Source organism: Mchenga conophoros, linkage group LG20 (genome assembly GCF_057382185.1).
Source record: "Mchenga conophoros isolate Kocher_MC1m ecotype Shallow Benthic linkage group LG20, M_conophoros_male_GT1.1, whole genome shotgun sequence".
NCBI lineage: Eukaryota > Metazoa > Chordata > Actinopteri > Cichliformes > Cichlidae > Mchenga > Mchenga conophoros.
In genome coordinates, this window is record NC_140545.1 from 3852830 (window position 1) to 3871740 (window position 18911).

General features: G+C 41.4%; 1 protein-coding gene across 1 annotated transcript; it reads right to left on the bottom strand.

The window, feature by feature from the left end:
- Nucleotides 1-1684: 1684 nt before the first annotated feature.
- On the bottom strand, nt 1685-6235 carry dclre1b (DNA cross-link repair 1B). Its single transcript, XM_085260707.1, has 5 exons — nt 6038-6235; nt 5568-5851; nt 4680-4845; nt 4374-4556; nt 1685-3637 (listed from the first exon to the last, which is right to left on the bottom strand). Exons 2-5 carry the CDS (start codon nt 5763-5765, stop codon nt 2424-2426), a joined length of 1761 nt encoding a protein of 586 aa, XP_085116833.1. The 5' UTR covers nt 5766-5851; nt 6038-6235; the 3' UTR covers nt 1685-2423.
- Between the last annotated feature and the right edge of the window lie 12676 nt (nt 6236-18911).

Sequence of the window (18911 nt, forward strand, 5' to 3'; positions counted from 1 at the left end):
TACTGCCATCTTAGGGAAGAATAAGAGCACTGCAGCAAGAAACAGCTGGGGAATATTTAGCCTACATTTACACATAATGCTGAAAATCTTTGTGCTACAGTTTGTGTAGTGAGTTATCTTAAAAAGTGCAAATTAACATGTGCTCAGTGAATAACAACTTTAAATATTTTGATATTAACAAATAGATTTATGTTAGAAAACAGATCTGTATGACAACAGATGACAAAAATTATGTTGAATCAACAGAAATACATCTTGTGTAAATATTTTATTAGTATTATTTTGTGGCTTTATTAGCAAAAATTAAGTGAGGAGGAAATTATGACATTCACAAAAAAATCAAATAAATTCGTTTTTCTTCCGATGTAATTACATCCATAACTGGAGTTCCTTTGACTTTATTTCACAAGAAAACAATCTCTCTAAAGATAAATGCTTTCCTTTATCAAACATGTGGTTTTAATACATGTTTTTTTTTTTTTGCATGAGCCCCAAAGGTTGATTCTGTTCATGTGGATGTAGTGTTTTCAGTGGGAGAAATGTTTCGTCACCCATGCAAGTGACTTCTTCAGTCTCAGCGCACTGCAGGTGCCGTATAAACTGTTCATTGCATAATGACAAACTAGCCCACTGAATGAACAGTGAGCTGTGAGGTCAGTTCTTCCATCATTAGTATGCAAATTGCCATGACCACTGATCAAACAATCACTGACAAGTTAGCTCTTCTGTGTTGTGCCATCCGCTTCGCCAGAGGAAATGGAAATCCTCCTGGCACTTAACAGCGTACGCTACATTGCTTCGTTTGCGTCAGGGGACCCGATCTTTGGGGTGGACCAGCTTTTGGCGCAGAGTGTTTTAGGGTTTAAAAACTATGGAGACGCTGTGTTTAGAAAAAATGCACCTCATCTGTCCCGATACTCCTGTCACATGAGGGATCACTAAGGGTTTTTGCTTAGGCAGCGGTTGTCCTCTCCTGGATCAGCTGGAGAGATCCAGGGATTTGGAATTTATTAAACTCATTATTCTGGCAGGACATTTTGGTCCACAAAGATGACATTTTACTGAACCTTGTGTTGCTTTTTCACAGCTTTTGTATTGCTAAAATGTTACTGTTCGCTTATCACTCAGGCAGGCTGATTGATCAGAATCAGATTTGACCTTTAACATTGCAACTTATGTTCAGAAAACACATGGTGCACGGTACAGCCAAATTCTGAACCAGAGAAAACCTTTTAAGCCTTTATGGTTCAAAGTTTCTGCCTAAAACACAAACCACATTATATTTACTATTTAAGCTCAAGAGATTCATCATTTCTGTTCTCTTAAAGGTTGCTTCACTGTCAGAGTGGGCTGTTAAACGGTCACAGGAGGTGACTGTAACGTACACAGCTTGTTTATTGTTGCAAATAGCGCTGCTAACTTGCTTTGTTAATTGAGTTGATCATTTTCTAAAGTGTTGGGGTGAAAATGGACTCCTTATGTCACCTGATAGGACATTAAATTAAACATAAAACAGAAGCTTAAATAAAAAAATGAATCTGGTACCAAATTCTCTCACATGTAATTCTAATCCTGAGACTTAAAACTAATTTTCCCAGCAAAATCCACAAACTGTACAGATTGAATAAAGATTTGGTTGTGCTACCAAAAACATTAAAAAATACAAAACAGTAACTAACACATGTTCACATTTAGAAAAAATGTTTATTCACATGGATGTTAAGTTGCATCACGCAGCATCAGTGGTATCCACGAGCAATAATTACGGTAAACTAAATTGTTTAGTTTAATTATTGTTTAAACTAAAAAGGAACAAAAAGTGCTCAGTAAGCAATAACATGTGGCTGATATCTTAATATACAAACAAGGACACAGGAGTGAAACTAAATTATAAACAGTGGTGTTTACAGAGAAACTGAGAATCATCACTATTCTCAAAAATGGCCCATGGTGCAGTGCGATTTCTTAACACGTATCCCCATAGTTTGGTATAGCTGAAGCATGTACACCCAAAGTGTGAAAACGACCAACACATAATACTGAGAATGTGCCTCAGCTTTGTCCATACAAAAAGTCACTGATTAGTTTTCCCCGACCAACATATCCCGACCAACAAACGGATAAAACGTCTTCCAAATGAGAAATAATTATTTTCTGTCGATCTTACACAGAAAAATGCAAACGTGAGGGAAAAGCTTAAAGAAACAAAAAACAAAAACCATCACTTAACTGTTCCTGCTCAATAACCAATAACGTCCAGGCCACACCAACAACAAAAAAATAAAAAATAGAAATAGCACAAGGAATTAAAGCGCAGGAACAAGTAGGATAACTGCTTTAAAGTGCTTATGACGACACAAAAACACAAAAAGGCCTCTAAAAGAAGGCAAAAACTTCAACCTCAAAATCACCACAAACAAAAATCAGTCTGAGAGGTCATTGTCTTTTGAATACTGTAAAGGTGAAGGGGTAAACTGCTGCACAAAACCTTTCTGCAGGAGGCCGCAGCTCTTAAAGTCCTCCTCTGAGAAGGGGAGGTTCTTTAAAAGTCTGTTTTCAAGCTCCTCTATATACGCATAGTTCAGCAAAGCCAGTGGGCTGGATGAAGCACAGGAATCATTATCAGGGCTGTTCTGAAATAATGTCACGCTGTCGTTCTGATCAATCCCGCAGTGCTGACTCATGGTATTCTCAATTGGCAATGTGTGATTGTTCTCACACTCACTGTGCTGGTTATTGATTATTTTGGCACTTGTTTCTAAAGACAACGTTGTGGTCACACTGGGCTTCAAGCAGGCATTGGTGTTTGCCAGAATCTCCACTGGAGAGAAGCGGCTCGGTGCGATTTCGCTCAGTGGCGTTGACCCTTCCCTCGCTCTTTCTTCTGTGACTGTCTGGACGATGTTGAGGTTCCACACATCTCCAGCCCCTCTTCCATTTCTGCTGGGGGTGAGCTCTTTGCTCAGGTCCAGGAGAATACAGTCAGAGTCCTTTTCACTACTTTCTGTTTCTGTCTCTTCCCCAGATCCATCCTGCTCCACACACTCTGCCTCCCAGGCTTCTTCACATGACTTCCCAGATCCCCTTACAGGAGACTCAAATACCACTCCTTTAGGAACAAGAGGATGGAAGTGTTTGCGGCGAAGGCTAGTGTTTGCTGATGAGCAGAGTTGCCTCTCTGGCTCTCTCGACATGTAGTGTCGGACTGACTCTGGTACCAGGATTTCATGGCGTTTTTTGTGAGGGAGTAAGGCAGAAAGACTTCCAGGTACACATTTTCCTACAATGGGTATAAGGCAGGTAGGTTTAAGTGCTGAGACAAAATCCTCCAGCTCTTGGTAGGAGGAGTGATCTGAATAGGGTACTACATGGACATAAGGGTGGAAAGAGATCAGCGGCCTGCTGGTGGGCAAGATGGCCAAAGTTGGTTGTTCTTTGTTCCACTGGTGCAAAGCAGAGGCACAAATCTCTGACTGGTCCACAGCTCTGATACGGCCGGCCCCTGGCTCAGTAGTGAAGACATCAGGCAGCTCCAGAGCTTTAAGGGTCTCCATTCTCTCAAAGCTCACCTCAATCCAGGTTTTAAATTCCATCGCCAGCTCCAATAGCAGGGACTCTTTACCTAAGGAATAAAGGCCTGCAAGACGGAATAAAGCAACAAGAAAACTTTAGACCTGCAATAACTGACCTTTTTTTAGCTACTGAGAATCAGCAGGAACAAGCTGTGAACACAAGAATGACAAATCATCACCTTCTAAGCTGAGGATGTGAATTAATAGCTTTGAAAGTGAGACAATGTGTTTATCAGAAATCTGAGGAAGAGCTTTGTGTTCAAAATATCGCACAGCTACAAAAAAACAAATTTAAAAAAATCCTTCTTTTCAATCCCAACATTGATACTGATATTGCTGTTTTTGTTAATTTTACATGTACTGTTGTCAGACACACCCTTTGGCAAAGAGTGCAATGCGACTCCTGTGTATGTAACATCAGCTTTTGTCCCCTAATGGTGGTGGTGAGGCTAAGGTTCCTATTAGTGCTGTCAGCGTTAATACGACGTTAACACCACAACCGTATTAACGCGGCAAATCCCCGTTAGAGAGTTAACATGGATCGGCCCTGGCGAGGGCTGCACGTGCGTTGATGCCGTGCAGCCCTCGCCAGGGCCGATCCATGTTAACTCTCTAACGGGGATTTGCCGCGTTAATGCGGTTGTGGTGTTAACGTTGTATTAACAAGATTAACGCTGACAGCACTAACTCCTATTAATCTTTGGCAGCATATACACCCAATAAAAAAAATACAAAAAAAGCCATTTATGCACAGTCACAATACAGTAACTGACAGGGCTGCAGCAAGCTGTTTAAACTGACCTATGATAACATTGTGGCTGGGGTGGCTGCGAATAATCTCCTTAATCTGTTGAGTGGCTCGCTGTCTTGATGGCAGGGTACGGTTAGGGTCACAGTTAGTGTTGTCCAGGTACAGCACATCTATAGTGGCGTAGGTCCGTAAGCATGGCTCACGCAGCATTGAAGGAGTGTATCTAAAGTCGCCTGAAATAAATCGGCGCGGAATGTTAATTTACGTGATACCAAAAACTTGAGAAATTAAATCCAACAGGACACAACTTGAGAAATTGCATTTTTCAATGTCTGAGAAGCTTCAGAGAAACAGACCAGTGTATAGAATGGAGCCAAAGTAGCCTTCGAATAGAAACATGACAGCCCCTGGACAGTGGTTGGCATCTATCAGTGTGACCGTGAGCCTCTCCTTGCCAATATCATCCAGTGGGAGTAGGTATGGCTCACCCACTTCTAAAGGATGGATCCACTGTTCTTTCACCTAAGCAGACATGGAAACATTCAGAGGAAAACCAAAAAACATCAAAACCTTATAAAAGACTTTGGTGCAACAGAATATCTACTACTCCAGATCACGGTCAGGTTTAGTCTGAAACACGTTTAAGGTTGATAAAAGATCAAAGTTTGGAAACTATAGAAATAACACACCACTGTTATTGTATATTTTGTATAGGGTTGACATGTTGTGCACTCAGATCAGAGATGCTTGTGTTTATAACCTGGCAGTATTGAATGTTTATGTGAGTTACTGTTGCCTCCTATGAGTGTGAAACAGCTTGGCCAGTCTCCTCTGACATCAGCAAGACATTTTTGCCCAGAGAACTGCCGCTCACTTAATGTTTTCTATAAGTGTGCATACTATAGCTGTCCACTGCAGGGTTGAGGGTTTGACACTTCATCTGTCAAAGTGTCCTTGGTACAGAACATCTGCCATTTTACCTGCTGCTTCTGTGTCGGGCTCTACAGTAGCCAAACACATTTGTTACTGTTCTTTCTGTTCCAAAACTCCAGCTTCTTGGCTATAGTAAAAATTATGTAGTTGGATAATCATTAATTATACCTGTGCTGTGCGAGCCCAGGTGTAGCCAATAGCTCTAATGAGCTCTAATTCAATAATTAAAGGTTTTAGATCCCGTGCAGCACTGCTTCTACACTCAAACATGCATTTGTTTCTTTATTTTTAATGACTACACCCTCCCTTACCTGCAGCTTGAGTTTCAACAAAGTGGCGGTTGTAGGTGAGCAGTAGATGGGGCGATTGCTCCACGTGGACGTCAAACCTGTCGTGTGGTCGCTGTGCATGTGGGACAGGAAAAACAGCCGGGTACCCGGACACTTCCGCACATGCCAGAAGTCCACGGCCAGCGGCGTGTGGGGAATGACTTTCCCGTTTGCGGGCATTGTTATTGCCACCGCTTGAGGTCATCCAGCTGTGTGGTCAGTCGATAGATGTCACGGGTTTTTCGCCTGTGGCCAGCTGTTAGAGACTAATTAAAGTAATAGTTGGGAGTTTGACGGGCAGTTAAGGTTGTCACAGAGCAAACTGCGTATTAAAATGTCAGCAGAAACACAACAGCGTGTTGACATAAACAAAAAAACAAAACCCTTCACTGGCTTCTGGCTAACGGAATCGCTAAATACAAATTTAACACTCGTTACTAAAGGCTACATACTTTTTTTTTTTCTCGTATTGACCTCTGATTTAGGTTCAGAAAATCTTCAGCCCAACCTTGAGCACCTTAAACAGCTGGCCGGTCGTTACATTTTCACAGTTGCGGTGCTAACAGCAGCTGTTAAGCCCCGCCATTTCTGTTTTCAATTTAACGCTCAACGCCTCCTTTTCCTTCTTCTTCTTTGTTTTCTTTATTGTAGCGGTCATGCTGCTTATCTACAATACTGCCACCAAAAGGCGGCACTCGGCTGGATCCATATAAAAAAAACTAGAAACCCCCCCCCAGCAATAGCAGTCACCTCAATATGCTTTATGATGTAAGGCAAACACTAAAAACTTACAATGTTAAAGAGAAAACCTCATCGAATGGTCCCCTCGGAGCAGCACTTGGCGACAGTGGAAAGGAAAAATAATGAAATTTCTTTTTATAGGAAGAAACCAAGGATGTAGCAAATCAATTTCAACAATATCCATTTTTAAAACTATATTTGTAAATCTCTAAAAATATATATTCAATACAGGAGGCTACCAGAAATACACAACGTAAGCAAACTGTTGTAGTATCCACAAGATGGCGCCAATAGAGCGGAAACAGTCGCTTCATGGCAACTTTGCAGGGCATTTATTGTGTTTCTCATATTTTATGAGATTATAAATTGATAGAGAAGAGCGCTTGATTATTTCCGAAATATATTAAAGCTTTAAACAATTCTAGCGAAAAAAAAGAGAGAGATATACTGAAGACTTTGGTGTTTGGATGATGGATTGATTCCCCTCTGAAACCTTCGAGACTTACTTACTGTATCTAATATATGACTATATATGTGTAACACTCATAAAAATCATCATCCCAATATGCATTATTTGTTATATACATTGAGAAGGGGGTACTGCTAAATGGGGTCATTGCTATGGTGATGATAGGAATTCACTGTAGCGCCCCACCCCCCGCACCTCTCCACCCTTTTCCTTTGCACGCTGTTCACTTTTCAGGATAATACCTGGGACTGCTGCGCATTCCTCTCTTATCACGCGGCATGAGTTCTCTTTCCATACAGGAGCGCATTAATCACACGCTGCTTTACAGTTAATTATATCACCCCCAAATGCACGCATGCGCCCACTCTGCAAGGATTCAGTGGAACCCGTTACTATTCACTTCACATCTTTGTGATGGTTCCACAGCGGGAAACTGTAACTAATAAAGATTTTGTCCCTGATGTGCAATAGATGTGTTTATTTTGGGGGTAATGCTGCTGCAGTGTTAAAACAGTGTCTAGAGACAAGTAAAATATTGATAACAGGACAAATATTTCTCATAGATATTCTAAGTATAATTATGCAACTGTGCATAAATAAACAGTAACGCACTTCATTATTATTTAGTATATTCTTTCTCAATCAGCAACGAACATAATTAAATTCCTTAAATAACGCGTGCACAAAACCACCGTGCCTTGTTGTGATTCTTCAAATATTATAGGAATGTCAGTGCAGGGAGAAGATTAAAATTAGCAGCTGTTTACATGTATCAAGCCAAAGGTTGCTGAGGTCAGCAGGAGCTGTCTTTCCTGTCATGGTGTTCTGCAAGAAGAAGAAAAAAACAAACAAACAAAAAAAAACAAAAGTGCTGTGAGACAGTACCAGTGATGCTTCAAAAGCAGATGGCTGCACAGTCTGTGATATGCCACTGCTGTTTTTAAAAGGAATGCTTTATATCTAACACATTCTCTTGGGCTAATTTCGGTGTGCAAATGTCCCCATATCCTTTATTCCCCTCTATCAAATGCTACTACAAAATGTTACTTAAATTAATACAGATAAAAAGATGTAAACCAACTTGATGTTTTTTGGCAATGACAACGATGATTAAATGAGATTCGGTGGTCCCATAAAAGTTTTTCTCTTAATTCTCTAGTTTTTTTTCCTAAATATATAACCATCCCCACGGTAATAAAGACCAGTGTGATCTATTTTTATTACCCCCATTCATCTGAGTCAACAAATTTGTACAGTCAGACTCAGTGGCGATGGCGGCTTATGTCTCTTTCCCTTCTGGGATGATGCAGTGGTGCTGCACACACACTCTCCCTGCTGCAGAGATATTTACAGACATGTGTGATGAGCTAAAAATGTCCCTCGGGGGCTAAGAACAAGTTGCAGGCTAGAAGAAGCTGGTGAGGACACATATCCTCATTTTGGCAGCCTCTCTCACTTATTCCATCTGTCTTTCTCTGTTTATCTCTCACCTTCTCCCTCCTCCAGTCTCTGCGCTCTTTGTTTCATTTTCTCTGCTTCAGCCTCTGCCATTCCATCATCCTCAATGGGGTTTCAAGGGTCACACCTTTTATGCTCTCATTGTGTGACATAAAAACAGTGTCATGATACCACAGTACAGTAGCATGATTGCTGTCTAGTCCTCTTTACCCTGTGTGTTGAGCACTACCTTCTTATCCACACTGCTGTATAACACCTATAGAGGTGGAGAAGCTGCACCACAAAAGCACTATTGTTTCTTCCCTCATGTGAATTGATAAGTTCAGTTTATTGGACTTTCAGGAGTGAGCTGAGAGGTGTGGCATGTAGTCAGCATGGTGGAAATCACCCACGGACCAGCTAAGGGTGCAGTTTTAGGGCCGCAGAATGCACAGCCATGATTCGTAGCTTACTGTCATTGCAATGCTGCATACAGAGAGAAAAATGACTCTAATTTTCATCCCAGAGAGCTCCAAGTGTTTTAAAATTTCTTTTTATATGATGCAGGGATATGAAAAAATCCTCAGCAGTGAGGATTAATATAGGTAACATGCAAGCTGCAGGGCTGAAAACCCTCATTAATTGTCTATCAGGAGAAGCTGGGACATGGTCAATATGTCAGCCATACTAGCATTTAATCAAAACAGCATTTTTTTTCCCCTGAAAAGGGAACAAACAGATACGGGGGCTAAAGAAAGAATAAGAATACGAGCCGTTTGAAAAATGCACAAGAAACATGCTGTAACGCCAACGTGCTTTTAGACACATTTTATTGTGCACAGCCCCCACATGCACCCGACTAAATACTTGAGAGCGGTTTAAGATGGTGGTGAGATGAGTCAAGCATTGTTTACTACACTGACGCTGCAGTTCCTTCTTTGTGCTGTACTGAATTTGTGTAATGTTGCATGTAATAGGCTATTTCTCCTTACTATCAGCACATCAAGTGTTCATGCACCGAGCAATAAGCAAAAGATTTAATGATAAAATGAGAGTTTAAAGATTTGGCACAATTTCTGCAGAAGCAGACAGGTTTGTTTGATAGAGAGATCCTCTTGTTGTCCCACAGGAAGACTAACACTGACAACTGACTGTCAGCTCCTCAAAAATACACTGCCAACAAACACATAATTTTTCTCCATAGGATGAAGACGAGTGTGATCATTCAGGAATCTGATTTATATACATAGCATGCAACATGTTCCGCATGACTGGCTTGCTGCTGAGATGACAGATTTTCAATTGCTTCCAAGTCAGCGCTGTTGACGCTCTACTATTATGCTCCTCATGTAAATTGGGACAAGATTTCATAGATTTCCTGTTTAGGTTAAATTGTCCTGTGGATATCAAGAAAAAAAGGATTTTCTTTTTGGAAGCTCTTTTCCTTCCTGCGTTGGAGAACTATTATTGTAGGTAATTTACTGAAATGGCTTATGCATCAAATGATGGGTGTGAAGCAAATTTGCAGTAAAAGCATAATTTACTCGCAAGGGAAAAAAACAATCGTACACAAGCACAAGAAACTAGAGATGGACCGATCCGATATTACGTATCGGTATCGGTCCGATACTGACCTAAATTACTGGATCGGATATCGGAGAAAAATAAAAAATGTAATCCGATCCATTAAATATCACGAAAGCACCTCACAAAACTTGCAACACGCCGTAACTCACCTCAGAACGTCGGAGCAGTATGCATCACGTGATAGAGCGGCTGTGGCATGCGGGACCTGTCGGTGGTCTGGATAGCATTTGGAGCTTTGCTAGCAACCTGGCATTTCATCTCCGACAAAGTTATCCCCGAGAGAAGTAAAGCAAGTGTGTAAGTCCATCTCTGAATGTTTGTAAAGCATTCCTGCGTTAAGCTTAACGAGCGACTGCCTCTCACTCTCCGGCTGCTACTTCAATCGTGAAACTTCTAATGATCAGCTGATCGGCTTTTCTGTCGGGAGTCTCTCTTGTTTGTTTTTGGTCCACTTTGCGCCAGAAAGAGCAAACCAGCGGCTGAACAACAGCAGCACGTTTAAGCTTGATAAGCTGTTGTTACAATTTATTTAATATTACTTTCTACACCAGGATCTTTTTCTACGTAGCTGACGGCTGGTAACTGTGCAGGGGCGGATCTAGCAAAGTTTAGCCAGGGGGGCCGATAGGGCATTAACTGGGAAAAGGGGGCACAAAGACATACTTTTCTTTCTTATTCTCATTTAAAATGTCGAGCTTTTAATAAATAATTATCTGACACCCAAAGTTTTAATTTGATGTAAAATGAATAGAAGTCAATTACTGTATATAGTAACTATTAAGTCTAATATATATACCCTAGTAAGCTATAGTACATTTTCCTTTGGGAAGGTACCATCTGTGCAGTCTGCAATTTTGTTGAAGAAAGATGTTGAATCTATTTAATATTTCTTGAAAAATAATTGATTTCTGTGCATTTTATTTCACACTGCATCAAATTAAGGTTGATTACGTTGATTAAGCATCATGAGGTGGAGCGTGAGGGGTGGTTCCCTATTTTTTATTTATTTATTTTTGTTGTTGCTGGGAGTTGGAACCCTATTTGTTAGGTTGCTTAATATTTACGCTAAGTACTCTTTAAAATACCAGAATAGGGAGGATGGTGTAGGTCTAAGTTTATTAGATTGATCAGTATTGCTGAACTATGAAATATTTTTTTTGTATACAGGTATAACAGAATAGCTTTAGTGTAGTTGTTGTTTTAAACTTGAGTATGAACTTGCAGACTTGCAAAATGCAGCAAGATATTTTAAAAAACAGTTTTGTTGATTAAAAAACACTATATCGGATTCATATCGGTATCGGCAGATATCCAAATTTATGATATCGGTATCGGTATCGGACATAAAAAAGTGGTATCGTGCCATCTCTACAAGAAACCGGATTAAAGTGAGCAGCTTCAGAGAAAGGCGAGGTCAGAGACCATCATTCTGAATTAATTTAATGGACATGAATGTAACTTTACTTTTACTCTTCACAGATGTCTCAGCTTTGCCAGTGGTGCCCTGCACACCAAACCATAATAAAAGACATGATAAATAATTGATCAAACAGGCCCCAAAGAAACTTCAATCATAGGGCTGCCATATACTTTAGTGAATCAATGTGCAAGACAAATGGTGCGTTTGCTCGTGATTTAGCAAAGTGCTTCCCATGTGCATAATGCACGTATGGCACAGTATAGCACAGAAAGGGCTGAATTTACTTCTCATCCAGCACTGAGCAATGTTTGAAGTAATTCTGTCCAATGGGAATAGACAGAAGTACTCTGTTGTGATTGTTGTGTTTGTGCCTGCAGAACTGGGGTGTTTTGTTGGTTATTTGCTTAGAGAAACTTCAGAGGAACTGGCACTGAGCAGCTGCAGAAAATGGGGTTGTATATACCTATTACTACAGTCAGGCTGGTAAAGCATGCAAACGTCAGAACAATACTTTACCCTGCTGGTAATGAGGCACGCGCACACACACACACACACACACACACACACACACACACACACACACACACACACACACACACACACACACACACACACACACACACACACACACACAATCACAGTGGGCCTGAAGCTCAGTCAAGTGTGTTAAGTTGATGTGAGTATCCCTGTGACAGGAGCTTAGTATACAGTTTACTGAGAGAGGAAAAACACCAGGCTGGTAAAAATCCAGGAGCCAGTGTTTCAGTCTGTAAGGCTGTGAGTAACTACTCCTCATTACCTGTCACATTATATCCACTAATTGACGAAACAACCAGTCTAGTAGATAGCCCCATGCACTTTGCAACTACAGATTGATTTGCAGTAAATTAAATAGTTGCAGTACTCTCATGGGACAATCAGAAGACAATCAATACACTGAGTCTGCAATATCAATTTGCTGTATAAAAGCAGGGACACCATCATTTTCATTGCTTATAAAATCCATAAAAATGCATTTTACGGAAAGAATCAACTGTAAAGTCATGTGAAGCTTCATTTTTCACAAGGCCTATCAGGCTCTAGAGACTCATAGCCCCGTATCCATCCTGCCACAAAAACGATGAGCTTGACCTTTGTCTGCAATCGCTTAAATGCAGAGTCAGTAAATTTCAAATATGAGATCAGAACCACTTATTTTGATAGCAGTTTAAGTCTTTTGTCCCCCAGTGGATTAGGCAGCTGAGGGAGTTTGCACAGGAAGACAGAAAAAGAGAACAAGCAAGCAAGGCAGTTATGGATTACATGGGGTTTGGTGTGCTGTGTCTCAGCGAGGCGTTAGATTTGAAAATCGAAATTAAATTGCAAACTCAAGCTGTAAATGTTTTATCAGTTGTCACCACATTAATGCCACAGTTTATTTTGGCTTAGTGGATAAAAGGATGTTTTTTCAGCGATATGAAATGAATGAGGAAAAACTAAAACGATGGCAGATTTTTCAGCACAAAAAGAAAAAAAGACAGAATCTTTCCTTTAGTTTACCTTAGCTGGCTTTCTGGCTAACCCACTTCTGTTATGCTCTTGTTATCATTTAGAAAATTGTGGATTTGCACAGAGCAACAGAAAATGGTTGATATTACTTATGCGGCTCCAGTTGGGCTGACATAAAAGAAACTTTTGTGGCATATCTCCCGGTGGTTTTATCCCAGGATGCTTCTGTTTGTGCCTTTTTCTTCTCTCCCACATGCCTTTGTTGTGTTTTCAACAGCAACTCTTTGTTTCTGTTATCAGGCTTCAATTTTCTTCTCAATGTTTTTAGATGGCAGTTCACTTGATATTCTGACATCCCAATATGTAGCACACTATACTTCATCACGATGGTGGTAACTTTACTTGATAAGATGAAAGCTGTGCATTTTGTGCGTCAAATATATACAAAAACAGATTGACACAGTTTTATGATGCATAATCATGTGACGCGCACCTTTTTTTTGTGTGCAAGACATTGGATTATATTCAGATATTGCTTCTGGATAGAATCAGTCAGTCAATCACTTTGATTGCTTGATCATGCACAGCTTCATAAATGCAATGAAAAAATACTCATCTATGTGTACTTCTTGTGCGGTTTTAGTTTTCAATTTGTGCAGTTCTTTCTAAGTTTAGCAATGCAGCCAAACTGAAAAGCCGACCAATTATGACTCTGGGAGGAGACTGAGTCCAGAAGATTCCCTGAGAGACGGGGGACCCTGCTAGAAGGATGACCATCAATCAGTCCTTTTATAGACCAGCAACATGTAAGCTATTTGGGGCAATGCTCCTACCAAAAAACAGGCAACCCTTCTGATAATAATAACAGCATGAGGTTATCAAAGTTCTTTTCATTGCCAGAGACAGAAACACAGATCAAAACTGAGAGATGGGTAAATATAGATGATTCGTCAAGAAAAACTGCTCACACTTCATGCAATATGAGACTACAGCCCAACAGTCAACCAGCTGCCAAAAACAGGACGGGCTACAGGACACGTTCTTGAGTAACCCAGGCAGTGCCCATATTTAAACGCCAAAGAACATATGAGAAACCTAAAGTAGGATGTTAACAGCCCCTTTGCATTCACTTTTCAAAGTCATAGCATGATCTCTTAGACAATCCAGCTGTGGACTTCTATGAAGTGTTTTAAGGGTCAGAAAACGTTTGTATTTTTTTTCGAGCACTTAATAGTGAATTTTCATAATAAAATCCTTAGTATGGATTTTCAGGATAAAAAAAAAAGTCAAGCCAAATATATAATAATCCTACAAAAACTGAAGGGGAGTGAGAACATGTTTTAACATCGAATTTATTTGCCGGCGATTTTAAAACAGGCAGATGTGAGCACATGGGGGAATAAAAGCCCAGGCAAACATCCTAGAGTGCTTCCACCTTAGAGAGGCGACAAAATTACAAACGCTCTCTTATCTTCTGCCCATGAACCAACCAGATGCTAATATGTAATTCTTAAGGATGGCCTACTCAGCATCAATTATAGTCACTGCAAAGTAAGGTGAATCACTCTAAGTGCTACGGCGGTAGAGCACTGAGAGAGCTGATACAACAGTTTCAAAGATCATACAAGGAAGTCTTCGTGTGACCTCGGCATATTCAGGGCAGGGAAAATAAATTAGAGTAGACTGCAGATTCCCATGTACCCACTTAATCGTAACAGAATTCATCCTGTTAACCTCAACCTACAGAATTACATAATTTATTTTGTATACTGGTAAAAAACATGCTCTGTATGGAGTGGAAATTTTATGTTCAGTCTCCTATGACTCTGGAGAGATGTGGTAGTTCAACTCTATGGGCATTTTAAAGCTCTTCTTAGTGGTGCTGTCTCTTGGACCGCACTGCATTGAAAAGTGTTTCCAATTTTAATAAACGTTTACTGGCACTGACCAATGCCACATACCACCGCATTTAATTCTCAGCTGGTGTGCAACGCCCGTCTACTGTTCTGTCCTCCTCATCCATAAACAGGGCTGGACGAAACAATAAAAATGTCTTTAAATGCAGTTCAACACGACACCACAGATCCAAATAACTGAGGAGCTGTATTTACTACTTTCAGACAGCAAAACTTGATTATGAGCTGTAAAAGTATTACAGGTCTGTTGCATTGGATTGCAGTAGGCTGTGAATCAAATGAGCTGGTGAGACAGCTTGCCATTCACATGAACTAAAACTACCAATATGAGTCAAACATGAGATAAATTGCTGTTCCCAACATGATTAAGACAACTGCAGACATTCCCTCTGAAGTCTGAATGCCCACGGCTGCAAATCTATGCAGCAGAGTGGTTTACAATAATGAGGCTTAACAGCAAGTCTTCATTTGTCTTCATTGTCTTCAACACTTGTCTGCTTTAACAGACTTCAAAGGTTGAAAGTAATGTTAAAGCCACAGAGGCATTGCAACAATGAGCGGTTTGATAGCATGACAGCAGAGAGCATGGGTTAAAAAGAAGCTTAAATCACACACACTCACATTGCATCTTCAGAGCATTTAATCATCAAGATAAGAAACCGGTGTTTTGCAAGACTACGTCAGAGTTTAGAACTGACGAAAGGCATATATGTGAGGGTTACAACCCTATTCAATCTAGAGTTACATAAAAGACACAAACTGTAAGAATAGGATGATTATAAAGATGAAAGAAACACAGAGATAACATCACAAAAGCAGAAAATTTAAAATGTAGAAAAGAAGGAGGAACTGGAAAACAGAAAGCTGCAAGTTATAAAGTCACCAAAATCATCAAAGCAAAGAATTAAAAGACGACATACTTTTCAACATATTTTTAAACAGTCATTAAATTGTCAAATTAATTAATAAATAGCTTTTAAATGTTTTTTTCATAAACACATCACATGCAGATTTTTGATCAACATTGTAGAGCTGAAATGGTGCGTTTATTGTTCTGACACACACACACACACACACACACACACACACACACACACACACACACACACACACACACACACAAACTGGCAGTGGTGCCAAAAAGCTGGAATCAACAGAGCAGCACAAAGGACCAACCACTGACATCAGTGACCATCAGAGGGGCTGCCACAGATGATGCCTCTGAAGCCACCAATCTTGACACATACCTAACAGGGTCTGGTTCTCTGCAGGCACCAAAGTCAGAATGGTTCTGCACTACACTCCCATTGGTGGAAAAGAGGCATGAGAGAACAGCAACGCCTTCATAGCAGAACAATAATTCTTTGTGGGTTTGTCATCACAAGTGACTAATTTAAAGCCAAGAAATCACAGGCTCGATTATGAATATGAGTTTTGAAATCAGCGATTACAGCTGTTTATGTTTCCTGGAATCTGGTCAGATGTGGTTGTTACGAAATACTGCTCGTGTCCTTTATAAGCTCAGCTCAAGTGCTAACCTCCTGGCTGTCACTGAATGTAATTTTTAGCATCTTTCTCCAAAGACAGAATGTCAGGTTTCCATACAGAGGTGGAAAAGGCTTGGATCTGCATTCGCCCTCTCCATTTGCCTTGTCAGCTGATGTTCTAGATAAACACACTGTATCAGTTTTATGGTCCCCTGAGTTTTATCCTGTGTATAGATGGTGCTATATTAATATCTTCAGTAGTTGCTTTTGAGTTTAAGTCTTGCACAGGGCTCCAACTGTTAACAAAAGATGTTTGCTGTTCGCTTGGGACTTCAGCAAAGAGCAGCTAGACTACAGAAATAGCAGGCAGTGCACTCTGAGCTCAGAGTTAACAGAGCATTTGCTCTTGAGTTTTTAAAGCACTATTACCCCCACCAGAGAAGTTATGACAGATTGATTTGCAGCTGCGATTTCGCTCCTGTCAAATATGAACCATTTTCAGAAGTAATCACAGGAGAAGTAAGACATAAAGCTCTATTATTTGCCAGACCATTGTGCCGGTGTCAGTCTAAGAAGATGCTCATTTCAGAGTCAATGGGTTTTTTTGTATTGTAGACACTGATGCAGTGAGACAAAGTCGGGCTATCGTAAATATATTTTCAATGCTGTGGAATAAACAGCCAATCTGGAGCCACAGCCAGTGCATCTGTGTTGCTGCATCTATTTCATTGTCAGCAGACAGCACCGTTCTCATTACCATTTTATGAAGCCCAGTTGGCAGAGTGAGTTTGGCAGAGTGCTGCACGACTAAGAACTCTGTTGAAGTGAATTAATTTAAAATGGAATTCAGACACTGGCACAAGATATATTTAGTATCTTCTCAGGCTTGGGCTCTGGGGACCTGATGTCCAGAGCTTTGACAGGAAAAGACAAAATCTGTGCAGGGACCTGATAACAGCTCAGGATCAAGAAGTTGGATTACTTTCCTCTTATTTTAACACACTTATCCTGCCCATTAGATTGATTTTAGAAGAACCAAAAGCTCCTAAATTTACACTCAGTTCGTCTGGATATGTAAATTCAGTGTGATTGTGAAGCTAATTTTAAAGGCAGCAGCAGCAGAGTATTTCTTCCCCATTAAAACTAAACTACCTGAACAATTTTCCTCCCAAGCTGTAGCCTTTAATTATCCTGTTCAGTATAGCTGGGAGTCGTTATTATCTGTTGTAACCAGGATGAATTACATCACCGAAACAACTCATGCCAGTGATATTCTTTACAAATTAGCAGCAGCTTTTAGTACACTGAGAGATGTGCTCGGTCATCTGCTGGAAACGATAAGCAGACTAAACAGGGAGGGAAAAGCCAAGGGGAAAAAATTACAGCGTGAAAACTCAGCACTTTTAAAAAGCTGTTAGCCTTATCTCCATGTTATTGACTGTTGGTGCATTGTTTGAAATTTCTCTGAGTCACTTATCGTGCGGACAAACAGAATCTGACAGCTGTGTGAAAACACGAGTCATAAGCTTTTCAGGAAGAGATCATTCAGACTGAAGGAAACCTTTTCAAATGTGCCCTGATAACCTTTTTGTCAAGTGTGCAGATGTAGAGCTGAAATCCCACAGGTCTTCACCCTCTTAACCTGTTTCAGTCAAATTGATCCTCATTGTATCTCTAATGGTTAACTGAAAGGCATTAGGAACGGGAGAGCAGCACGCAGATCCAAGAGGATACGATACGAAGCTCCCCAACTGCCATATCAGCCCTCCCAACATTTGACTCATTATAGAGGACTTGTGCAATTAATGTCACAAAAAGAGCACTCATGAGGGAGGACTGTATCCATCCATCCATCTTCATCCGCTTTATCCGTGGCCGGGTCGCGGGGGCAGCAGCCTAAGCAGAGGCGTGTCAACCAGGACAGCCCTACAACATCCAGAGCCTTCAGGAACTCGGGGCGGACCTCATCAACACCACTAAGGAGTTGTTTAACTGCCTCAGTGACCTCGCCTCCGGAAATTGGCGGGTCATTCCCCTCATCCCCGAACTCTGCTTCCTCCTCGGAAGACGTGTCAGTGGGATTAAGGAGGTCCTTGAAGTATTCCTTCCACCGCCTGGCAATTTTCTCAGTTGAAGTCAGCAGCGCTCCGCCAGCACTATACACAGTGCAGGTAGAGCACCGCTTTCCCCTCCTGAGACGCCTGATGGTTTGCCAGAATCTCATCGAGGCAGTCCGAAAGTCTTTTTCCATGGCCTCTCCGAACTCCTCCCACATTCGAGTTTTTGCTTCAGCCACTGCCCGAGCCGCATTCCGCTTGGCCTGTCGATACCTGTCGGCTGCCTCTGGTAAAAAACCCCAACGTACCGATACCCAGCCCCCCGCCTCTCACCAGGGGCAACTCCAGACTGAGACAGAGTCCAGCCCCTCTCCAGGAGACTGGTTCCAGAGCCCAAGCCATGCGTAGAGGCGAGCCCGACTACATCTAGCCGGTACCTCTCAACCTCACGCACTAACTCAGGCTCCTTCCCCACCAGAGAGGTGACATTCCATGTCCCGATTGCCAGTCTTGGCAGCCGGGGGTCAGTCCGCCAGGGCCTCCGCTCCTGGCCGCCGCCCGGCACACAATGCACCCAACCCCTATGGCGCCTTCTGCGGGTGGTGGGCCTGCAGGAGGATGGGCCCATGTCCTCTTTTCGGGCTGTGCCCAGCCGGGCCCCATGGACTAAGGCCCAGACGCTCGCCCTCGGGCACCCTCCCCGGGCCTGGCTCCAGGGCGGGGC